General features: G+C 41.3%; 1 protein-coding gene across 2 annotated transcripts in view; it reads right to left on the minus strand.

The window, feature by feature from the left end:
* CRB1 (crumbs cell polarity complex component 1) overlaps positions 1–26,629 on the minus strand; it is a 171,782-nt gene that overhangs the window by 57,084 nt on the left and 88,069 nt on the right. For both annotated transcript variants that reach the window (XM_077452761.1, XM_077452760.1), the window contains exons 5-7: positions 21,479–21,640; positions 7,133–8,071; positions 4,127–4,753 (exon numbers count right to left, since the gene is read on the minus strand). In XM_077452761.1, the coding sequence (XP_077308887.1) occupies positions 4,127–4,753; positions 7,133–8,071; positions 21,479–21,640 (1,728 nt within the window). The remainder of the gene's footprint in view (positions 1–4,126; positions 4,754–7,132; positions 8,072–21,478; positions 21,641–26,629) is intronic.

Genomic DNA, 26,629 nt, shown 5'->3' on the forward strand with positions numbered 1-26,629 from the left:
TAGTGCATGTGATAATTTGAAAACCTGATTTTGCCAACTGCATTAACAGAAGCATTAATCCTTGTTTTATGAAAAAGGCAGTGTAAAAATAACAGTAAAAAATAGCAAAAAAAAACAAACATGTTAAGCAGAACAGAGTACTACTACTGCTACTAACATACTGTTGACAAAGGCTGCCCTGAAATGTTTGGTTTCTTTGCTACTTTTGTATACCATGTGTCATTAAAAATTTTATTTTTCCATTTGAAAACACAATAAGTCCCACTACAGCAAAAGGATTCAAATTTACCTATGCCCAGACATTATATCATTTGACTATTCTTAACAAGCAAAAATAAATAAATGCAATTTACCAGTCCTTAAATGGCTGTATTTTTTTTTTTTTTTCACCCGGTGAACAAGTCAGTAACACACTTCCTGCCTTAGGGTGTCTCCACTGTATGGAGGAGTGGGACCGTCATGTGCTTTTGCCTTTGTGCAATCACAGTGCGATGATGGCATGTTAAATGTATTTTATTGTTATTTATTTTATTCAAATTTTTGATTTTTACACTATTTTTACATTATTTGACAGGTCCTCTTAACTGAAACAACTGTAGTCTATTAGACCCAAGATCTCTAATCTTCTCCTAAATGCATCTGATCAAACCAAGATCAGTTTGAACAGATACCTCCCCAATCCAAAAATAGATTTACATTCTGCCAAAACCAAAAATATTGTCGCTTCCTGTCTCTTAGATCATAGAGATGATCCGGGATGTTCATGTCCCCAGTCTGCTCTTTGAATAGCCGAGGAGCTGACGGCTTCAGTCCTGGGCATCTGAATAGGAGAGGAGAGCCGGGAGAGGCACTGGAGTTTGCCCACCTTCTCATTGCCTGTAAAAGCGATCCAGCGGTTAATTAGCTGCTGGAATTGCTTTTACATTGTAGAGCATTTCCGGCTCTAAAAAAAAAAAGATACCAGGGTCATAGCTGCAGCTCAAGGCCCCAATGTTTCCCCTCAAACAGCCATGACATACTAGTACATCGTCTGGCGGCAAGTGGTTGACAGAAGTTGAAAAATTACAGACTTACTGATTTCCCACAACTTTCATTGCTTCTACTTTCATTAAAGCGGTAGTAAACCCGCAAATTATTATTTTTTTTTTAAACCTGCAAAGCAAAAGGCATAATGAGCTAGTATGCACCGCATACTAGCTCATTATGAAATACTTACCTTAGAACGAGGCCCCGACATCTGGCCCGATCCACGCCGAGGGAGCTGACATGCTCCCTCGGCGTTTCTTCCGGGTATCGCGGCTCCGGCGCTGTGAGTGGCCGGAGCCGCGATATCGTCACTCCCGCGCATGCGCGCGGGAGATTTCATTCCGGCCGGTCGGCCACTGCCGGATTTTCAGGCCGAGAATCCCCTTGTGCGCATGCACCGCTGCAGTCAGCGGCGCATACCGAGGGGAATATCTCCTAAACCGTACAGGTTTAGGAGATGTTTTTTTTACCTACAGGTAAGCCTTATTATAGGCTTTCCTGTAGGTAAAAGTTAAAAATTTGAGTATACAACCACTTTAATGGTCACCCTGTATACACCTGGGCAGAAATCAGAGACAAGTATCAAGCCCAACCCACTGAGCTCTTTCGGTTCCTACATTAAGCACTGGTTAGCTACAATACTTACCAACAAAGATCTTTAAACTCTTCTTTCCTTGTTCTAACATAGTAGCCACTGCACGCCTCTTTCTCCCAAACTTATTTCTACTATCCATTCACAGCTGAATGATCTTAAAAAACCTGGAGTTCATGCTTACGCTTCTAAGTGTGACAATGACTTTAAAAGCACTAGAAACAGGGAAGTAAGGATACATATCTGGGCCATGATAGCTTTTTGCTCTATCAATACATTCACACTCGAATCGGGTTTTAAATCTGTCTCCAGGCGGTATATGGTCTTAACTTGCATGACGCAGCTTTGTCCAAATTCCTGTAGTACTTATTTTTGGAGCTGCTCCTTCCCAGGGGATGTACTTCATATGTAGTGGTCGTTCTCCATGCTTTCTGCATTTTGGATGAAGGTCCTTAAACTATTACAAATGTTGCCAACCTGACCCTCCCTTAGGAACCCTTGGCACGTTCTATTACATTTGAAGCCTCTAGGTCTCATGAGATTCCAATTCAATATGGCAACATGTGTTTTATTAGAAGCTAAACAAACTATTGCAAAACTTGGAAACAACAGTTTGTTTTCTTCACACAAGTCCATCGCCACACAAAAAGCTTATTAAGTTCCTCCTGGATACACATAAGAAATTCCTGAAAACCTGGGTCCCATGGATACAATACGCCCACCCTTTCCAGCTAGCTATACACTGCTATAGACATTTAAGTCCTAGGCTGCTGGTCGGAGTCTCCCCGATGCCCCCCTCTTGTTTTCCTCTTCCCTTTTCTATCCTGTTCAACTTTCTTCACTTTCCTTTTTCTTTATGCCAACCCCCCCCATTCCTTGCATTCAATCTACAAGTGTCACCCAGCTTATTGGTTAATGCATGTTTGACCTCCCCCTTTTTCTTCTTCTTGTTTTACTGTAGAGCTAGTATGCATTTTGCATTACTCATTGACCTTTATTTTAATTTTTTTAATGTCTCTTGCGACTTATGGATGCACTCTAGAATTCTTTCACATGTTGGTTACTTTTATACACTTGTACAGGTTATGATATGTATCTTACAAAATTTCAAAAACAATCTATTAAAAATGAAAGTGAAAAATAACAGGATCACCAGGTGAAAATAAAGGAAACAAGACTAAAAAAAGAAAATGAATACAGCTACCACATTTAAGGGCTGATAAGCTGCAATATAATAAATGTTTGCTTTTTGGTTTAGATGCACTTTAAATAAATATTTTAGACCCTGTTTAGCAGCTTAGAAACAAACATCAGAATACACAGATCAGCACTGCAGCCATTGGCTGCAATGGCTGATCGCATGCTGGTTTTCCAGGAGGTCCATTTGATAGAGAGGGATGCACATGGACCAAACTTCAGCTGGTTCCTGATGAACCTGCCAAATTTTGATATGTATGTACTCACCTTTAGTGCTGTGCAAGTATATACAGGAGAATGATATTAAGGGAGATCCAGGGACTTACACTAGTTACAAAATATTTTTTGTCGAATATGTACCAGCATTAATTGGTATTTTTTAAATCCGCCTAGTCTTCAACAGGTGGATACCATTTTCTATCAAGTCATACAGATAACTGATTTCTGATTCTGAATGTCAGCAATCAATTTATTATTTTGTGCATTAGGAATATGACAGAAATAATATGCTATGGCTCGGTCTGACCTTTTAGTATACAATTGGCAGTACATTAGGTCAATCAACTGGCTCAGAACTAGCCCTGCAAAACCCATATGCTAACAACTGCATCCCTGGCAACCCAAATGATAACATCCCCCAACATGAATCAGCTGAGCCTACTTGAAAGCAACTGCTAGTCCTGCCACTATGGTTCTGTTGCTTTAAGTTTATCTAGATCTAAAACCAAAAAAATATTATATTGCAGATGACCTTTTCTTAGAAGTAGTTGCTGCATTATTTTTTGTCTTTTAAGCAAAGAACATTTTCAGCAAGTTCAAAAATCGAGAGTTGTTTTTGTCAAAAATGCAATCGATTTGTGACTTCCCATGAGTTTAGAAGAAAGTACAAAGAACCTTATATTTACTGTGTAAACATCTAGTCCCATCAATCCACTACCTAATGGAGATGAACAAAGGCAGACATATTTGAATGTCTGTGTTACAACCTTGGCTCCATCCATAAAAAATGTGGCGATAAAAGATGAAGGTACAGGAAGTATGTTATTTACAGGATTTCTGGGTATCAATTACAAAAGAAACGTCTAAACTAAAAAACAATACATCCACTACATCTAAGGACTGTTAAGTTGCAATATATGGCATTTTTGGTTTGGGGTTTAGTAATGCTTTAACTGTCACCTTTTAATGTGATGTGAACACAAGGATGCTCAAGGACATCACTAAGCAAGGAAAAGGTTTTAGGAAATATCTGGTAGGTATAGAAGTTTCATGACCACATAAAAATACATGGCAGTGATATTGCCTGCTTACACTCATATCCAGTGGGCACAGGCTGACACACAGATCCAAGAGGACACTCGGTGAGCTGGCAGTAATCCTGCTCACATCTTTCTCTTGCTGCAGTGCAATTGTTTTTACACCCCTTTGTCACATTGTTCAGAAATGGGCCTTCATATGACTCAGAACTAGGGAAGAACTCCAGAAGTTTGTCATCAATCCTCAGATCTTGAATACAGCCTTTAAAGTAGCCTCCATTTAGAACAGTTTCAAGAGGGTCCACCAGTCCTCCCACACAAAGTGTACTTATGGCCTGTTGTCTCTTAATGTTTATAGATATTTGAGATAGTGATGTTGATGAAGTATACACTTCAAGATTGTCTTTTGTTAGTTTCAAAGAAACCAAGTGAAAATGGAAGTCTTTAATATGAATTTCACCTTTCGAAATAATGCCACTTCCAGCTTTTGCTTTTAAATTACCATCTTCAATAAACACTGTGATGTCATAAGATGTGGAATTTCCAAAAGCAAACAACAAACCGGAATCGTGTTCTGCTCTCACAAATGCTGATAAGATGATGTCATCCATATGTGTATTCAGAGAGTGAAAAATGGCATATGAGGATACCTTTCCATGCCCAAACTCCGCAGCTTCATATTCTGAAAGCAGCAAAACAGATTTAACAAATACAAAATTCTAAAGGAGATACTAAATATTGCATTACATATATTCATAACCGTAAGCAGTTTGTGCCCATCAGAAGGGGATTTCCAGTATTGTGATTAAAAAAAAAAGAAGATATGCAGCTCCTGATGCTAACTCAGTGCTAAGAATCTTTCAAAAGAATACAAATCCACAGTATATTGGGAGTCAGTCTGATGAACACAGTTCTAGATGGTTAGTAGCGGAAACATTTTTATAAAATAATTCTTGAGAAAATCAGATGTGATATATTTTATGTGCTTACATTGATATACGACTTAATCTGCTCAAACAGCATAAGAACATCTGTTGTTTCAGGGTGGAAACCTTTAAAAAAAGATATTCTGAAATACCATCTAATGTGAAATTTGTTCTGACAAACAGGAGGTGTTCTTCCTGGTTTTAAAAGTGTTTATTTAACGAGGGACTTTTTATTGTCCACTTTTTTGAGTTTCATGTTTATGAGTTTGTTACTCTTGTTGGGGCTTATTCAGTATATTCATAATACATTGGTGTATAATGATACAAAGTTACACAAAGTCACTAAAGACCAACGCTTGGAATATTTTTTCTTAATTCCTTCCCTGACCATTGCAGGATAGAGGGAACATTTTCGCTTCAATCAGTAAATCAGCAAGCTGTAATATAAACTTAAATGTTCAAATTCTTTGTATTCTACTAAAAAAAGATCTTATATTATTGTCCATGTCCCCATTGGAGGGATTATGTCTAACCAGAACGTTAACAGCAATGTGGGACCCAGACAGCAATAAAAACATGACTAAGATTTACATCCTTCCACACTCTTTCCTAAAATTAAAATAAAGGTCTAGGTTGGAGTTTAACCTACACACACAAAGAAGATTGAATTGCATTATTTGCCACTGAAAATAAAATAAATGTACATCTTAAATATGTATTGGTATTTACAATTAGGGATTTGAATATGTTATATGAACTTTGCCATTTGATGGGTCTCAGGCTCCTAACAAAAGAGAAAAATGAAATAATTTCATGTTCTATAAGAGTAAGACTTGTGTTTTAATTGGAAATGGAATGGAAAGTTTACTGAAAACAAGAAATTAGGGGTAAGAATGGTTATTTTTCAACCCTACTTGAGGCAGCTGTGTATTGACTTAATTAAAAAAATGGATGCTAATTAGAACATGGGGAGTGAAAGTCATGATTTTCATATTAAAGTGACTCTGCCATTACAAAGTTATTTATAAAAAAAAAAAAAAAAAAAGGAAGATCTGTTAAAGATATTATCTCCTATCCGGCTGCCCATGTCTTGCCACTGCAGGTCTTTTGTACTTCAGATGCGTGAATACTTTCTTCATCTGTATAGACAACATGGAGATGCTGTACACCGAGTAGCCCAATTTTAAATAGGAATGAAAAGCAGCCTCAGCCTAGCTCCTTCCAGGCCACGCCTTCTGATGTGTTTCACTCAACCCTTGGGGTTTAGTCATAGTGACTGACTAAGCCCAGAGAGCAGGGCAAAATGCCTCAGGGGCGTGGCCTGGGAGGAGCCTAGGCTAGGGTCGTTTTTTTCAGGCTACTCAGTGTGCGGCATCTCCATATTGTCTATACACATGACTTCTGAGTTTTCCGGATGCCAGCTCCTGCATGAGTTTAGGATCACCAGAGCAGGGATCTCAGCACTTACAGCACCACTCCAAGATATTCGATACTGGCTTCATCTACCACACACACTGCTTTTCCTCTAACTTGAAAGTCACCATAGGATATATGAGCTGGTTGAGAGGAACCACTGCATGTGGTAGGGGGAGCAGGTATTTGACTCACCTGCAGTGGCCGGGGAGTAGAAAAGTGAGGTTTAAGGACATAAGCCACCGAAAAGGAATGGTTTAGATGAGAAGATGAAAAGTACAGGTGATCTACACATCGCCTTTCTTTTTATAAGTGACCATGTCACGACAGAGTCACTTTAATGTATAGAGGCAGGGTGCTCTAAATAACATCCCTTTTTCAGAAAACTCCAATACTCAGGAATTTCAATACATTTGACTTTCCACATGGACTTATTTAATTGTTCAGATATAGTCCTGTCCTTTTCACATACAAAATCAAATGAAAAGCTGAAAGAATCTCTCAGCATCTATATTTAAATAGTGAATTATCTTTTTTCATGCTGGAAAAAAAAAGTGAAAGATGACAATTATCAGCCTCTTTTCCCATCTTCCCTGTGCCTGTTCCTGTATATGTGGAATGCCTATATATTTTAAAACTGTTTCACTATTTATTTAATATTTTGTCTAACAATAAGATTTATAGTAGCAATTGTAATAATTTTAAGCAATTTCTATTCTTACCTGAGGAGCAGTTAATCCCTCTGTAAGGCCTATAGCAATCACAGTAGTAGTTGATCCATAGATTAATGCATTTCCCCCTGTTTTCACAAGGTTGGTTCTCGCAGTGATCTCGTCGCTTGCAGCCAACTTCAACACCCACCAATTTTCCAACTTCTTCTGTAATAACAGTGGAACCTACTTTGATATCCCTTAAGCAGCCTACAAGCCAGGGCTGTGTTTCGACTATGTTACTACGATGTTCCTCTTTGGTCTTCTTCACTGGTTGTATACCTCCTATTGACATTCCCTGGAACTCAATGTTGGTTGGACCATCATAGCTGGACTGGGTTACACATGTAACATCACAAGAGGGGTCAAGCAGCCTAAATTGAACATTGTCTGAGATTATAATTTCAATAGTGTGCCAAAGATTATCACTGATATTGCGAGACAAATGTAGAAGTGTGCTCCATTGAGTATTATTGAGAAAATCCAAGAATAAAAAGCTATTTTCTATATACATTGACAGGGAAGCTGGCTTGGTTCCAAAGTTAAAAATAACAGCATTTGTCTGGACTGTGGAGAAGCTCAGCGATATAGTGGAAAGCGAACCCCTTTGGGGCTGAATAGTAATATTCCTAATAGGAAGAATTGTTCTGCCATCAAAGGAGAAAGTTGTCTGTGCCTGACAGTCAGGGCCTACAAATCCTGCAGGACAAAGGCAGGTGCGGTAGTGTTTGCCATTCATTATATATGGTACACATGAACCACCATTGTGGCATCTCTGTTTTTCACAACCGCGGAGCATCTCTGTGCAATCTGATCCTCCATAATAATATCCTTTTGGATCCTTTATTGTAGGACAATGACAAGTGTAGGTGCCATGAAGATTTTCACATGTGCCTCCATTCTGACAAGGATTTGACTGACACTCATTAATATCTTGATCGCAACGAACACCTGTATTGAATAAAAAGAAAAAAAAATGTTCTCTAAGTAACAACAACAACTTCATCCCTATATAATAAATATATGTATATATATATATATATATATATATATATATATATAAAACAGTGGTCCATATCAGGCTTGTATGACAACCTTGTAATGGTGGCAAAGTCCTTGATAAGAACAGACTTTATATATTTATAATGGCTTACCTAAATATATGAGAAGTGAGGAGAGATATACCCATATAGCTGGACAAAGCATTCTCAGGGAACAGATTAACTGTATCTATGTGCTTCCTATTACCTGTATTCCGTCACTGGATTACTCCTCTGCACAGACTGCTTTTTAAATCTCATAAGAACAGCTTAGTCTAATTCTGTTACCAGTGTTTATTCAATGAGCAGCACAAAAGATCTGAATAGTGGGGACACATTAAGCATTATGTAGACTAGAAATCAATAATCAACACAGATAAAATCCTCCTATTATTTTTTTCTTTTTTTTTTTTTACTTGAAATCTTATACAAAAATTCAAAGTGTTAGTATGGATAACTGTGTACCAAAAGCAACAAAGTGGTTAAACTTCTCAGATGATCTCAGTGATGCTGTTGGATAAGTGTGCTAGATGCTGTCACTGGCAGGCTTTCTGATGTAAAAGGGTTTTCTGAGGATTCTAAGGCTGGAGGGGATACTCTAGAATCTAGGCTACAAAGGGAAGCAGGAACATAAATGTCTTTACATGTTGTCAGTACGAGTGACAATTAGATTGTATGATTCTAACATACTATAAGTAAACATGATGGTTTAAAGCCCAACTTCAATAGAAAACCTTTTTTTTTTTTTTAGTTTTGATCATATATATTTATAACCATACCTGTTGAAATTTTCCATAATTTCCTTTCCTCTGTTACTGCAACAAGTTGTGAGGGGGAACACAGACAGCAACAAATGAGTTACGGGGGTTTATTTACTAAAGGCAAATCCACTTTGCACTGCAAAGGCACTTGGAAGTGCACTTGAAAGTGCAGTCGCTGTAGATCTGAGGGGGGCATGCAAGGAATATAAAAAACACAATTTTTGCTTGAACATGATTGGATGGTAAAATCAGCAGAGCTTCTCCTCATTTCAGATATTCCCCTCAAATCTACAGCAACTGACCTTCCAAGTGCACTTGTAGTTCAAAGTGGATTTGCCTTTAGTAAATCAACCCCATGGTGTTATAGCAAGTCAATGTGCATATTATTATATACCATGTGATCCACCCCTCAAAGACTCCTGGGAGGAGTTCTGGATTTGTCTGTGTGACAGTCTCAGCCCTTGGATTCACTCAAATGCTTAAAGATGATAAGTAATGAAATCAAAGTACTAGAATGTCGGGCAAATACATAACCAGAGAACAAACAAAACTCTCCATTAAAGATTGTGAGGCGCAACTGGCTACTTGAATAAAACAGTGAATGTAAAAAACATGGCAATTCTATACTTCAGTCTTTTTTTGCAGAGTTGTGTGGTTCCTCTCTTAGTAATACTACACAAGTGCCACAACTTACTTGTCCTCCTACCTTACTGTCAGGTCACCTTGAGGCCAGGTGACAGATTCACACCATAGGGATCAGGAGTGCACGGCAAGGTTGTGGACCCTACGGCTGACTGCTGCGGATGGGAGTCAAGGTGATAAGGAAGGCAGGGCCACCAGGACACCAAGACGGATCCCACCAGGGTTAGAGCGTAAGATTCCCTGGGGCGTGGAGTCTAAGAGCCAGCAGGTGTTCACCAGAGCCTCTAGTGGTGAGGATGGACTGGGCTGCCACTGGCTCCAGGTTGTGACCCCCAGGGTCCCCCAGCTCACACCCACAATAGGCAACAGGAGGATAGGGATAGTGAGGGATAAAGCCAAGGTCGGGACCACAAGCATACAGGAATAGTTAGGGACACGCCAAAAGGTCAGGATCACAGGCAAACATGGATAGTCAAGGACACGCCAAAGTCAGTAACAGAACAACAGAAGAGCACACGGCAGGTAACAGGAAGCCAAACACACAAAGGTTGATCAGCAGGGTTGGCCTGCAGTGCACTGGTTAATATAGAGTTCTCTGATAGGAGCTAGGGTGGAGCCATGCCAGAGGATGGATTACAAAAGCAGTCAGGTGAGGGTCGGCTGGTCTCTAGAGATGAACACATGGAGACAGGTAAGTAGACAAACTCTATTGCATAACCATGACACTTACCATAACAAATGGTCATCAGGTCATAACAAATGTCATCAGCCGGATTATGGATTACCATAATCCGACTGATGACAATGAACTCTATGCAGTCTGGTATGATGTAAAATACCCAAAGTGGTCCGCAAAAGCAAAAAACATGCAATCTATTTATGGGATACCATTAGCCAGAGTTTCAATAAAAAAAGGTACTTTTTTACAAAAAAAAAATGCAACTTAGTAATGTTAACAAGGGCTCTATCGTTTCATGTAAAGTGTCAGTTTAAATATTAGTACAAGTTATATTCAGAGCTGTACAATCTGTACAGTGCTAGATCAATGCTATTATTGTTACCTGGAGGGTGCTTGAAGTGATCGCAATAGATGGTGCCATGCAAAACCAAGATCATGGAGCTGAAAGTTACCAGCACTCCAAAGAAAATGTTGTAGCAATTTACTGTGAACACGTACATTCACATTAGTTGATAAGCCAATGTTTCAGGGCCTTGCAGGGTCCCCAACCTCAGAGTGGCACATTGTCACACTGTCACATTTTTCTTTTTCAATAAATTTTTGTTCACTACAAAAAAATATTTAAAACTAAAAAACTTTAATATGAAATGTAAAAAAAAAAATTAGAAATCTGCAGAAAAAGAATAGTCATCAGGAAATATGACAGCCAGTTCCCACTGCGTTCTCAGAATGACATTTGGAAGAAAACTACAGAAGAGTAGAACCAGGATGTAGCCTTTAGGCAGTATAGCCAAGGTCTAGAACTGGTTTACAAAGCCTTTATTTATTTTTTTTCACAGCCAAACAGCACCTTTTTAATATGACAATTTTTGATTATCCTAAAGTACAAATGTACCTTTGTATAAAAGAAAACCCGGCATATGTTCTACCCGATTCTCTCTTAGTATACCAAAAAACAGGCCTTCTGTACACTGTCCAGTTTTCTGCTGCTCTTGGGAGTGTTTATATTCAATTTTCCTCTGGTGCCTGTACTCCAGTGTGTAGGCATGACTAGAAGCTCCATTGAGATGAATGGGATAACCATGCTAAGCCATATTATGCAATGTGTGTATACAATCCACTGCAACTACAATTATATATCATCTTGCTTTTCTCATACCAGATCCCACCATTGTTTCTGATCCACACGAAAATCTATCAGTCAGTAACTGTTCATTGTTGAATGGTGAGAAAACAAAACTATTATTTTAAAAGTGCAGTTAAATAATATATTGTATGGTTTCCAAATCCTTGCTGGGCTTCACAGACAGTTGTCTAAAAATTCTCTCGCCACAAGATGGCAGTAATCTCACACCAAGCTGTATACATTGCATTATGCAAAGTCTAATGGTCTGCAGCATTACTTTATCATAAATAAGGTCACATAACCATACCTCTAGGTGTCTGCTTTTATTTGTTTAGTCATTATCAGAACTTCTTTTGAAACCTATTCAGTAACTGATCCTAAGGCTACTTTAAAAGTTCTCCAAGCCCTTGTATACACGGTCGGACATTCTGACAACCAAATCCGTTGGATTTTGTCCGACGGATTTTGTCTGAAACTGTTGCATACACACGGTCGGACAAAGTTGTCGGAAAATCAGATTGTACATAACGTGATGATGTTATTTCGTTACAACAGGACTACGTTCAGGCTAGTAGCCAATAGCTTTGGTCTAGGAATTTGATCTGAGCATGCGTGGCACTTTGTCCGTCGGAGTAGGCTACACATGATTGGAGTATGTCCGATCGGAGCATTTTGTCTGAAAATTTTACGGACAAGTTGGAAAACTTGGTCCGTCGGATACTCCGACGGAAACAGTCCGATGGAGACCACACACAGTCGGATTATCTGACAAAACGGTCCGATAGGACACATTCCGTCGGAATCTCCGACCATGTGTACAAGGGCTAAAGCTATTAACAACATAACTACTGACCTCAGCAGAAATAACAAAAAAGAACAACATTTTGTTACCCCACTACAGAAAAAACATTGTCTCCACAAAAAGACAGTGGGCTTCATTCACAGAACCAAATCGCATGCATTTTTTAGGCATTTTCCCAAATACAGCATGCAATCTTGAAAATGTCAATCCACTATTGCTTTTTGAAGTATTTAACAAGGTAAAACAAGAGTAAAAGTCAATTTAGAAAAAGAAAAAAAAATGCATGCGGTAAATAAGCAGTGGTCCTGGCATGCACTATTTAAGGAACCGGCAGTCGCCAGCATCCATAACAACCAGTAAACAACCTGGTTGTTAACCACTTCAGCCCCGGAAGATTTTACCCCCTTCCTGACCAGAGCATTTTTTGCAATAGGGCACTGTGTCGCTTTAACTTAAAATTGCGCGGCCGTGCGTTGTTGTTCCCAAACAAAATTGACGTCCTTTTTTTCCCCGCAAACAGAAATTTCTTTTGGTGGTATTTGATCACCTCTGCAGTTTATACTTTGTGCTATAAACAAAAAAAAGTGTACATTTTGAAAAAAATCTATGTTTTACTTTTTGCTATAAAAAATATTCCCAAAAAATATATAAAAAAAACAAATTTCTTTCTCGGTTTAGATCAATATGTAGTCTTCTACATATTTTTGGTAAAAAAAATCATAATAAGTGTATATTGATTGGTTTGTGCAAAAGTTATGGCGTCTACAAAATAGGGGATAGATTTATGGCATTTTTATTATTATTTTTTTTTTTATTAGTAATGGCAGTGATGTGCCATTTTTATTGAAAGTGTGACAGATCGGACACTTTTGACACTATTTTGGCACCATTGACAGCGATCAGAGCTAAAAATAGCCACTGATTACTGTGTAAATGTCACTGGCAGGGAAGGGGTTAAACTTTAGGGAGCGATCAAGGGGTTAAATGTGTTCCCTCAGCATGTTCTAACTGTAGGGGGATGGGCTCCCTAGGACATGACAGAAATCACTGCTTCAGATGACAGGGAGCAGTAAATCCTGTCATGTCACTAGGCAGAACAGGGAAATGCCTTGTTTACTCCTCGTCGCAAACACGGCCACCGGTGGAAATCAAGTCCATGGGACCCGTGGGCATGCTCCCAAGGCCGACATACGCCCGCTAGCCCAGGATTATGAAAGGACGTACGGGTACGCCCTTTTGCACACCCATGCCATTCTGTGGAGGTCGGGAAACAGTTAAAGAACAACCATAGCAACCAGCTATTGACAGCCAGTAAGGACGTCAGTTACGGCCGGCGGTAAATTACCTCAGGCTTTCATTACAAAAATACTGCATGACTTCATAAAATACCTAATGTGGTAATTTTGTAGCATTTTTAGTGAATGCTAAAAAGACTTTTTGAAAAATGCTGTGCCGCATCTTACTGCATACTTGGACGTGGTAAAATACCGCTTTGTGAATGAAGCCCAGAATAACACTAATAACCATGCAGTATCTACCAGTGAAAATGAACTACTTCCTGATGTGTTAGCAACATTGTAAGTTGCAACTACTAGAAAAATTAAAGGGACACGGCTATCATATTTCCAGAGGGGTTGAAGGATGGGCCCACTGTAATCAGTGTGGCTGTGATTATTCTGTCTGGCAATTTTATTTCTGCTCACTGTAACCAGTGCAGCTCATTAATTAGGTCAGTTCAGTGTTCTCAGATGCTGCCAGTCTGATAGCTTCCTCTTCTTTTTAGAAAGCTCTGAGAATTCTCTGGAACATAGGTGTGGAGCTATGCAGATAGCAGTATTAATAATTATGCAGCCTTGGCCAATCCCAGGGAGGATGGCCCTGAAGGCTGCTGGGAGTCTGTATAAATTATCTCAGACACTGAGCTTCTGGGTCTTTTCCTGCAAAGTATCAGCCAGTCGGGAGGGCTACTGCCCTCCAGGGCAATGCTGCCATGTGCTTGCCGTTTCTGAGTCCTCAGGTGCCTGACCTGAGGGCCTAGATGCTGAAGTTACAGAGAGCTAACTGAGGGGCTGTCTGCTGAAGATCTAGTTTGATATCACTGGAGAAAGGTGTAGCTTGGAAGTTGGAAGGAGACAACCAACTGTCCCTGGACATTTTGTCAGTATAGACTGCTATGAGAGATCTTAGAGACTTTTGGGTTGCTGCCACCACTCATGTGCTAGAAAGTCAGCTGTTTGTTTGTCTAAAGGGGATATTGGTTGATGTCCTGAATAGCTCAGTCTATCTGATTCCTTGTGAAGGGACTCTGCTCTTGTGGCTCTAAAGAAAGGAGTTTGCATTTAAATTTTTTCACTACAACGTCAAGTCCACAGTTTGCTATAAGCAAGGACTTCTGCTTCAGCTTTTTTAGAAAGGAGTTAATTGTCCTCAAGTTGAGTTCTGCTTTTTTTGGAGTATCCCACTCAATTTCCTCAACTCTATCCAAGTTCTCCAAAAATAAAAACGCCCCTAGACTGGTTTCATAGTTTCATAGTTTCATAGTTAGTAAGGTTGAATAAAGACACCAGTCCATCCAGTTCAACCTGAGTGAGTGTCTACCCCTATCCCTGTACATTGCACACTCACATTGGTCCCTACCCTCAAGGAGCCCACAATCTAAGGTCCCCATTCATATACTAAGGCCAATTAACCTACCTGCATGTCTTTGGAGTGTGGGAGGAAACCGGAGTACCCGGAGGAAACCCACGCAGGCACAGGGAGAACATGCAAACTCCAGGCAGGGAGTGTCGTGGTTGGGATTTGAACCAGCGACCCTTTTACTGCTAGGTGAGAGTGCTAACCACTACACCACTGTGCCGCTGGTTATTGAGTAAACAGATGGCTATGCTGGTGTGCTTGGCTGTGAGGCAATCTACTGGGGAAGAACAAGGACAAATTTCCAGTGGCTCCTACAGGAGTAAGCGCTATAGTACACATAAGGTTTTTTACAGAAAAGCAGAAAATGATGCCCTAGAACGCTGAGTGGCTGGATATTCCAGTGAGTAGTGTTGGATAAATTATTGGCAAGATAAAGCTACATTTAACTACCCATGTATCTTAACAATATAAACTGTGGGACTTTATAAACCCCTCCAGTGGACACAAATAGATTCAAAAATATTATAAAAGTGTACATTTTATTTTATTTTCTTACATCAGGGAACACAGAGCCATAGTAATTACTATGTGGGTTATATCAGACCGATAGGTGCTGGACACTGACACGCCCCTAAGGCGTGTACTTCCCCCATATAACCCCTCCCATTACTGGGAGTCCTCAGTTTTTTCACCAGTGTCTAAGGTGTTGGGCACGAGTAAAGATGTGCTGTGCTTAGCTACACGGGCAGTAATCCTTTGATGAGAGCCAGCCATGCTGACCGGATCCATTCTGATGTCTTGTAATGGGCTAAATGAATGGTACCCGGGCCTCGTAATCCAAAGAAACAAGGTTTTGCTTGCAAATGCTTCTCTTTGAGAGCTGGGCCCTGGGATCCAGTACTTTTTGGTAGTAAGGCCATAAAGTTTTACTGGAAGGGTCCTGTCGCAGGTCCAGGATTGTGGGTTAACCTGAGAGTTCCCCTGTTCCTGAAGGTTTCCTTTAAGGTCTCGGAGCCTACCGTGAAGCTTGAAGATTGTTTTTTTATCTCTGATAAAAACCCTGCTGCGAGGATAAGGTAAGGGAGATTTTCTCAGGAATTTTTCCTACTATGTATTGTGTTGTCATGTTTATGTATCAACACTATTGAGCACCCACCATTCTGACGCTGGAAACAGCAGAAGCCTTCACTCTCCTCTCCTTCAACCGGCACAGAACCTCTGGTAAGAAAATGGGGGTCTGATCTTCCTGTGCCCCCAGATTGGCATTTTTTCTCATTTGCATGCCAGTCCAGCTGCCTTGTTCTTTTGAAAAATAAATAAATACATTTAAAAAAAATGAGAGCAGACCGCGGCCCCTCGAAAGAGCAGAGGATTTACCCCCCGCCATGCTGCAGGACGCCGCTCTCGCGGAAAAATCAGCTCCTTTGAAAAATAAAGAGGGGGCGTATTCCGCGTGGGGAGGTGTGGCTAACATCAGACGCCAGCCACACATCCAGGAAGTGTTTAAAGCACTGTGAAGGAAGCTGCTGCCTGACGGTGGAGGGACAGAGCTGAGAGGTTGGCTGGTTAGGTTTGGTGACACAGGCATTTCCCATTGACAACATTGTACTTTAAAAGGCTAGGATTAATAGCAGTTATTGTACTGTACTATAGCCAGTTTGCATTCTTTTGCTGGTAGTGCCTCTGCTTTGTGCTGTAAGTTATGAGTGGCAAAGGGATCAGGAACTCCTCTAAGGGTTCTAAGGGGTCAAGGGTATACAACAAGCTGAAAACCCTTTCCAAAAGAATGTCATCCTCCCCTGAGAAGTATAGGGCTAGTCAGATGAGCTGTAAGGGTAGAACACTTCAGTCCCTGTATATATCATACAAACAGTTTTTTTCTTCTGCCATTTAAAAGAAAAAAACATTTTTTTTTTTAAGATTATTGCTATGATGTCTATCCATAGTAGGACTAAACATAGCAGATTCCCATGTAGTCCTCAGGGCCCTTTTGTTGAGGTGCAGGAGGCTGGGGATCAGGTAGATCTTCCCAAATATTGGAAGATACTTACTTTTCCTCTTCAGGGGATCCTAACAGGGAGGGAGTAGCCTCACAAGTCAGGTGTTTGTCTACTCCCTTACTTAACCCCTTTGTTGCCTACAGCACAGGCTCTTGAGGTATTTACCTCTAATAAGGTTAATTTGAACCTCCCCCACCTGGGGATGGTTTTTCCTATTCATGCATAGCTTATGTATTCTGAATGGGAACATTTCTATGAAAAAATGGGGGATTCCAGCAATTGATGCTGCAATCACCTCAGTGAGCAGAGTCTCACGTGTCCAGTGGAAAATGCACTTATGTTAAAGGATCCAGCTAATTAAGGTTGGAACTTCCTTTTAAAGACAAGTCAGATGTCTTTTGCAGTTCTTGCTGCAATTGGTGTATCTCAGTCCATTAACCCTTTAACACCCTTTGAGCACATTTTAAGTCACGCTAATTCATTGAAAAATGTGGACTTCTAAGGGTTAAGGAACAGTTTGTGAGATACCTGAAATTCTGCCTGATCAGCAGGCCCGGTAATCGGCTGGTGTATCTGACGCATTGTGTGTCACAGATGCTATGAAAGACTCTATCGTTTAAGCCTTATGGCTTATACTTGGACTAGTGCATTCTCACAGAGTTCCGTGGCTGAAATATTGATCAGCCGAAGCACCATGTGAAAACTCTTAGCCAGTTTGTGTCCCTTCCTGGGGTATGGTTATTTAGATTGGATAAGTACATCCAAAAGGGTAAAGCTCTCTTTACCAGTAAAAGGAGGTTCAAACATTTCTCCTTTAATCGTGCTGCCTCTCCTATGCCTGGGGCATCTGCCTTTAGGCAGTCTCGACGGTCTCAATCGTCAGGTCAGGGGAAAGTCCCAAAGGGCAGCACCAGGATCTTGGGGGCAGAAAGCCCATAAAACAGAATGCTAAAGCCTAGTCATGAGGGAGCACCCCCACTCGTCTGGGTGAGGGGAAAGGTCCTGCAATTCTTAAAGTCTGGCAGGAACAATATCAGAGGGATTTTTGCAATTTTTTTCTCTAGGTTATGACTAGACTTCCAGGAGCCTGGATGGCTCAGTCAGCTTTGAGCTGAGGGTCCGGGGTTCAGGTCCCTGTTTGTGTGCTGCCTGTGAGGTCCTTGGGCTGCTGATGCAGCAGTTTTTATGCTTTCTGTGTCCTCAGAGAATGTTGCTAAGGATCCAAAAAAAGAAGAAGAAAAAAAAGTCTCTCTGGCTCTGGATCAGCTGTTATACCAGTCGGTGATATCAGAGGTTCCCTTATGCCGTGTGCACACGATCGAATTCCGCCGGACAATCCGCCCATGTGTGGGCTCCGGCTGACTTTTTGTTCCCAATAGTCCGGCGGACTTAGAAAGAAGTTTTGACTCAAAATTGTCCGCCGGACTCGGTAGTCCGGCGGACAATCCGCCCGTCTGTGTGCTAGTCAGCAGGACTTTTGATATGAACAGACTTGCCCACACACGGAGTAAAGTCCATTAATTTTGAATGCGGCTCCAAGTAGACGGGACTAGCGAAGGAAGTGAATGTCGCCACCTCCATTGGCGAGATTGACACCTTGCTAGCCCCGTCACCTGGTATCGACTTAAAGGGAAACCCCTATGCCGAAAAAACAGCGTGGGGGTCCCCCCAAAGTCCATAGCAGACCCTTATCTGAGCATGCAGCCCGGATGGTCAGGAAAGGGGGTGGAGACGAGCGAGCACCCCTCCTCTCCTGAGCCGTACCAGGCTGGGTGCCCTCAACATGGTGGGGGTTTGGGGAAGGAGGGCCCTGTGGCCCCCCAACCCCAAAGCACCTTGTCCCCATGTTGATGAGGACAAGGGCCTTTTCCCGACAACCCTGGCCGTTGGTTGTCGGGGTCTGTGGGCGGGGGGCTTATCGGAATCAGGGAGCCCCCTTTAATAAGGGGGCCCCAGATACTGGCTCCCCACCCTATGTGAATGAGTATGGGGTACGATGTAACCCTACCCATTCACCTGGTGAAAAAAGTGTAAATAAAAAAACACAACACAAGTTTTTAAAATAATTTATTAGACAGCTCCGGTGGTCTTCTTCCGTCTTGGGGGGTCTTCTCACCAGACTCCTCCACTATCTTCTGCTCTTTTGCTATCTCTTTTACTTGCGGAGGAGCCCGGCTTTCTTCTTCGTTGTCACCGCCGTCTGGGGGTCTTCTTCCAACTTCGGGGTCTTGTCCCGCTCTTCGGGGATCTTGTCCTGCTCTTCGGTTCTTCTTGCCGGGCCTCCGCTATCTTCTTATAGCTCTTTTACTAGTGTTGGCTCGGTCTTCTGTCGCCGCCACCTTCTCTTCTTCCTTGCGATGTTGACATGACGCTCTCTCTGGCCACAATGGCAGGGACACGTTGTGCGGCGACTTATATAGGGACAAGGCTCGAGTAGTCATGCAGCCCAAAAAGTGGTGAATAATGTTCTAACTTTGGGAGAACACAACACTCCTTGCCTATCAGCAATTCTAATTTTTTAGGCGTACTACTTGAGACACCAACAGTTAGTTCCAGGAGAATGATCTCTTCACCTCGTCATCTTCCTTGCGATATGTCAGAAGATGGGGTATTCCGGACATGGACCTATTTGTGTCCAGATTCATTAACAAAGTTGACAATTTTATGTCGAGAACAAGAGGTTCACTAGCAGGCGGAACAGATGCATTAGTCTTTCCATGGGATCAGTTTTGACTGATCTATGCATTTTCTCCAGTTCTGCTACTTCCGCGCCTTCAACGCAGGATTAAGCAGGAACAAAAGGAGGTGATTCTGGTGGTCCCAGAATATTTACTGAGATCATAAAGATGGCAGTAGGAGTCCTTCGGACTCTGACATTATAGCCAGACCTTCTTGCACAAGGTCCAGTATTTCATCCTACCTTATGGACGAAAAATTTAACAGGTCTGACTGTTGAATCCCACTCTATAAAAGATTGTGGGTGATCTACTTTGGTAGTGTCTACTTTGATTAATGCCAGGAATCCGGCTTCCAGAATCACTTACTATAGAGTCTGGAAGGCATATGTTTCTTGGTGTGGATCCATGGGTTGGCATCCCAGGAAGTATGTCATAGGCAGGATTCCTGATGTCCTGTATATGGGATCTGAAATGAAGCTGGTCTTGACTTCTATCAAGAGCCAGATCCCAGCCTTGTCAGAGTTTTTCCTATGGCATCTTGCTTCCCACTCGTAGCTGCGTAGCTTATTCAGGGGGTAAACCGTTTATTCCCCCTATCAAGGCACCTCTAAATCCATGGGATTTAAGATTGGTCTTATCGGCTTTGCTGAATCAGCCGTTTGAACCTTACGAGTAATTCCCTTGGTTCCTTTGACAAGAAAGATAATCTTTTCTGCTTACCATTTCTTCTACTAGAAGAGTATCGAAAATAACGGCTCTGTCTTGTAAGAGCCATATTTCATCATGCATAAGGATGAGGTGGTTTTATGTCCTCATCCTGAATTCCTACCAAAAGTGGTAACAGGTTTTCATTTAAACCAAGATATTATTCTTCCTTCTTTTTCCCCAGAGCCTTAATCTGGGGAAGAGAAAGCACTGCATTCTCTTGATGTAGTAAGAGTGATCAGAGTCTATTTAAAGATGACTGCTCAGGTTCGCAAAGCACAGGTTTTGTTTGTACTGCCAGAGGGTCCAAGATGTGGACAGGCAGCGTCAAGATCCACTATTTTCCAAATGGATTTGTCAAGTGATTTTTCACGCTTCAGCTTAAAGAAGAAAATTCATCCAGGGCGATTAATGCCTCTTGGGTGGTGCATCATCAGGCCTCTATGGCTCAGATCTGTAAGACTGCGACTTGGTCTTCGGTTCATACGTTTATACGCTTTTATCAAATCTATATTAAAGGTAATGAGAATATTGCCTTTGGGCACAGCATATACTGCAGGCTGCAGTATGAGTCCTCTGGCCTCCTGTTATTTGTTCTGTTCCCCCCCCCCCCTTCAGTTGCCATTGCTATGGGACATCCCACATAGTAATTACTATGGCTCTGTGTCCCCTGATGTAAGAAAAGAAAATAGGATTTTTAAAACAGCTTACCTGTAAAATCCTTTTCTTTGATGTACATCAGGGGACACAGAGGTCCCTCGCTTCTTCTTATACACTTGTATTGCTTGGCTACAAAACTGGGGACTCTCAGTAATGGGAGGGGGGTTATATCGGGGAAGTGCATACCTTACTGCGTGCCAGTGTCCAGCACCTGTTGGTCCGATATAACCCACATAGTAATTACTATGGCTCTGTGTCCCCTGGTGTACATCAAAGAAAAGGATTTTACAGGTAAGCTGTTTTAAAAATCCTATTTTTTGCAATAATACATATATAAAATCACAAATTCCAAGTGGTTGTTTGCATATTAAGACTAGCAATCAACATCTACTGCCCCCTTCCCCCCGAATGCTTCCTAGAAAAGGTCAATTTTTCATAACTCTTTACCCTCAAGGAGTTTTCAGTGTTAAGTCCATATCAGTAGCATGCACGCAGTATGACCAATATGGGTGAGAGACAATTAACTTTACAACATTTTAAGATTGCGGGTAGAAACTGGAGCACCAGTAGGAAACTGAAAAAAACATGCACATTATACATTACTTTGTTTTTCTGTAATAATACATACCAGATAATCCCCTTCCACACTTGCACATATAACCAGGAAACTGTTCTTCCTCTGTGGTAACAGATCCATTGAACTCTGGCAACTCCACACACTCCATTCCAAATTTGCAAGGCTGGCTTTTGCACATGTGAATAACTGTCTCACACAAAGAACCTGTGTATCCTGTAACATTCATTTTATTTTAGGATTAGTTGTGTATAGGCACTGAAATATACTAAAAATATGATATCTTTTCTAGTTCAGTTTCTGAGAATTGCTGAAATAACTATAAAATTCACACACGGGTAAACACTCAGTCCTGAGCACCTCTAGATTTAGAGTCGCTGTGATACCAGGTGCCTGGGAGAAAAGGAGACTTTTTTCTGACCATCTGAAGCTTACAGTAGAGAGACACAATGAGTGAGTTTATAAAGAAGACCTAGAAAAAAAATGTGGAACACCAGCACTTACTGCATTAATTTGAGCTTACAATATACATTAGTCACAATGCTCTTAATGGTGCCCCTTTTTTGGGCTACAGTGACTAATTAAAAGGATGTACTGGTGATCCGTACTCTTTTAACTTGTTTCTTTTGTGCGTCTTCAAAAGAGCTTTCACAGCACATTTTTAAACCCCAGTCTGCTTTGAAATCTTTGCCCGGGAGAGACCTTGCTGATGCAGTATAACTACCTTGTGTCTTATTGCTGTGCTCTGTCTTGCCATGGTGTATGACCTGTGACATGAACTCTCTTCCACAACCTCACCTTAGTAACAGAGTTTGACTCTTCCTTTTCACTGTCTTAAGTCTCCTACACAGCCGTTTCTGTTTCAGTTAACTGGTTCCCAACTGGCTCACGCCTATATATATATATATATATATATATATATATATATATATATATATATATATATATATATATATATAGGGGCAGAATGGCTCCCCTGCGCGAAACCCCGTACAGGCACGGCGTTCCTTCAAACATCAGAGTGCACATACACACACCCGCTGCAGGACGGAGGACACAGTTCGTGTGGCCGGCGGTTGTGATCCCTGCCGGCCACGCACGATCGCGTGCACGAGTGCCAGCATGGGGACACAAATTCCTGTGCTGTCAGAGGAGAGGAGACATGATGTTTGTTCCTACGATGGAGAAACAGCGATATGTCTCCTCTCCTACTCAGTCCTAGCCCCATACAATTAGAACACACTGAGGAAACTTTTGCGCAAACCAATCAATATACGCTTATGTGATTTTTTTAACCAAAAATATGTATAAGAATATATATTGGCCTAAAGTGATGAAGAGATTTGTTTTTTAAAAACATTTTTAGGGATATTTATTATAGCAAAAAGTAAAAAATATATATAATTTTTTTCAAAATTGTTGCTCTTTTTTTGCGTATAGCGCAAAAAATAAACACCACAGTGGTGATCAAATAGTACCAAAAGAAAGCTCTATTTGAAAAGACGTGAATTTCATTTGGGTACAGCATTGCATGACTGCGCAATTACCAGTTAAAGCGACACAGTGCCAAATTGTAAAAAGTGCTCTGGTCAGGAAGGGGGTAAAACCTTCCTGGGCTGAAGTGGTTAATGACGGTGTTTCAACCTACATATGAAATTGAGGATCATTACAACCCACTTGGTATAATTGATTAATTATACACCTGACTCTAACCCTACAAAATCCTTGACTTTGGGCAAGTGTACAAATTGTGAAAGTGTAATGCTGTGTACACACAATCGGACATTTCCAACCACGAAATCCTGGGATTTTTTCCGATAGATGTTGGCTCAAACTTGTCTTGTATACACACGGTCGCATAAATGTTGTCGGAAATTCCTATTGTCAAGAACGTGCTGACTTACAACACATACGACGGCACTATAAAGAGGAAGTTCGATAGCCAGTGCTCCACCCTTTGGGCTTCTTCTGCTAATCTCGTGTTTAACTCGTGTTAGTAGAATTTTGGTGAGCGACAATTCGCGATTTTCAGCCTTGTGCTTTTCAGTTCGTTACTGCTCTTCAGTTTGTGCTTGTGGGTTTGTATCTGGTTTTCAGTGCGTGTAGTCAGTTCGTTTCTGAATTTCAGCTCGCTCTTCTCAGGCCTTTCAGATTTTCAGTGTGTTCTGTTAGTTCGTTCTGACCAGCCAACCGTTTTTAAGCCATGTTGCGGGTAAGTACTCATCGTAGAGTTCCTGCTGTGCAAGGGCTTGGTGTTGGGGTTTTTACTTTGACCCAAGCCAGTCCATGAACAAGGTGAGGAGGAGTTCATGGACGAAGAATTGTTTGCTCCAGCTTAACCAATTCTCTCACATGCTTTTGTTGCGGGAGATCCGTGAGAATAATCCTGATGATTTCAGAAATTATTTCCGGATGACAGACCCCGTTTTTCTCCCCCCCCCCTTTCTGTTTTACAGCTAGCGTGGTTAGCTAAAACACATATTTAACCCTTCGGGTCAAAAACCCTCAAACACACATTAGCCAATGTCACCTACCTGATGCACGGTCTCTAGCAGGTAACATTTATACCAAATTATGTTACTTCTTTCTTTTTCGACCTTCATATTCTATACCTATACCTCTATACCTCTCCATCATATGCACTATATCCCCCATGTCCCCCGGTGGGGGAAATTTTTGGAGTGGACTCTTCCCTGGTTTTATGTTTGGTATGCTTGCCCCCCTTTTCCCTTCCCCCCCCCCCCTTATTCCTTTGTTTTTTTTTTTCTCTTAGGTAATAAATTTCTCCTACAATCCCTTTTCTGTAAACACAATTGTATATCCTTGTTTATATTTATTTTTGGTTATTTTTTTTATATATATTCATACGATTGTATAACTATATTAACTACTAATAGGTAAGCATTGTCTAATGTATATCCAATTTTTAGATCTCCTCCAGATGAAGCGGAAAATTCAGCGAAACTAGTCGAGGAACTCCTCACTTGTACCCCTAGAATGGAACTCCACCATGAGTAACTGTACATACCAATCTGGGGTGTACGAGCTTTTTAATATGATATGTCTTTATGTAATAATTTTTTCTTCTTCGTGTTATGTAAATTTGCATTAATTTTTGTATTAAAATTTATATGAAATTCTACTATATATTTTCTGATCTTTATGTATCCAATTTAGTACCGGTATAGTCCAACATTTCCTTTTGATATTTTGGTTTGGGTATTGGTATAAGGAGATTTATGTGTACAGCTCCCTTCCCATTCCCACAACTTCCAAATTACCTTCCCTCTTCTCGAATTACTACTGGATGATGGTACACTGTATATTAACAATTATCTCTTATTGAGGCTATACTTCAAAAAATTCTTCTGCTAGACCCCGTTTTTCATCGTCTGTTGGCTTTGCTCTCCCCTTGAAGCAGGACACCTGCATGTGGCAAGCCATCACTCCTGAACAGAGGCTAGTTGCCACCTTTCGGTACTTGGCGACGGGGTGAAGTCTGCAGGACATCAAGTTCTCAACAGGCATCTGCCCCCAGGCTCTGGGGATTATTATCCCAGAGACCTGTTCTGCCATCCTTCAGGTCCTGCAGAAGGACTATATTTGGGTAAGATTTATCCTTTAACATCACATGTAATTTCTTTGATACATGAGGTGACAATCTCTTCTTCAGCTAACTATTATGTTGTGGGTCTGGTACACACACACCTTCTTTTTGTTGCTAATGTATGTAATGCATTAATGATAATAATATTCATCATTTTCAGCACCCTGAATTATTTTTTTGGAGTGACGATATAGGCCTGATTGATGCAAATTATAAAGCAACTCAGGCCATCACTCTCAACCCTTTCTTCCACTCTTCCTTCCCCCACAGCTGAGGCTTCCAACATACAACTTGGGCCTTCCACCCAGGAAGAAGATGTGAAGGAGCCCAGCTTGAGTCAGGTATAGCATTGTTCAACATATTTCTCAAAATTGTGTGTGATTGATGAACAATGAACTAAAACTATGTCCCTTTTTCATACAAAGGAAAGCCTCAGCCAGGAGAAGGCTGTAGAAAGTGGCAGCCAGGAGGTGGCAGGGGAAAGTGGCAGCCAGAAGGTGGCAGGGGAAAGTGGCAGTCAGGAGGTGGCGGGGCTAAGTGGCAGCCAGGAGGTGGCGGGGCTAAGTGGCAGCCAGGAGGTGGCGGGGCTAAGTGGCAGCCAGGAGGTGGCGGGGGTAAGTGGCAGCCAGGAGGTGGCCGGGCCTAGTGGCCTGACTGAATCCCAGGTCCCTCCCCTCTGCCTTCAACAAAAAAGGCCCAGGAAGGGGAGGAACATGGAGGAGACAGCACTTGGGTTAATTCGGCAGGCTTCTGCGGCCCTCAGAACCCCCCAGTCTTCTTGAGGCCTGTGCCTGCATGGCTGCCAACAAAATGCAGTTAATGGAGGTTGTCCAATGCCTCTTTTGTGAGGAAGTGATATATATGGCCCTAAATAAGGGGTTGAGGGGCGAGCTCATAAGCAAAACCCACCTGTGTGAGTTGGACCATCCTCCTCCACCTCCTGCCACAACTCCAACACCAGAGCCACAGCCTGAAAGCAAGCGTGGAAGGAAGACAAGAGTGTGATTGTCTGGGTTCAGTCTGGTCTGGCAAAAGGTGCAGGCTGTTGTAAGCCCACAGCCTGGGGACATATATGTCATCTGCTGCTGTTCCTGATCTGGTCCTGGACCGGATTGTGCTCCCTATTAAATGGACTGCTCAGGCTCCCAATTTTGCCTGTCAAATAGTTGATGTGTGCCCTGGGGTACAAAGACTTCGCTAATTTCACCAGTTTATCCAGCGTTGCCTTCCTCTTTATTTGTTATGACTCCTAATAAATGTATATTTTTGTCTAAAATCATTGGCTATGTGTTAAAATGAAAAAAAGGACAGTTTGTTTGTGAGTAGGCAGGTACATACAAAAATACAAAAAAAAATACAAAAATACAATGTAAAATTAACAAGGGACACCAACACCAACCAATCTCCTTGAGGTTGAAAAAACAAGATAATAATGGTGTTGTGGTAACTTGACACACAAAGTGTGACTAGAAAAAAGGAAAACAAAACGAAAAAAAAAATATTATGGAGATCACTAGAAAAAAAATAAAAAACAGGAGATCTTGATTAAAAAAAAAAAAAGATTACTATAAAGAAAAATTAAAAACATTATTCTGGAG

Source organism: Lithobates pipiens, unplaced genomic scaffold (assembly GCF_037356315.1).
Source record: "Lithobates pipiens isolate NorthernLeopardFrog02 unplaced genomic scaffold, aLitPip1_a1.2 Scaffold_23, whole genome shotgun sequence".
Taxonomy (NCBI): Eukaryota; Metazoa; Chordata; class Amphibia; order Anura; family Ranidae; genus Lithobates; species Lithobates pipiens.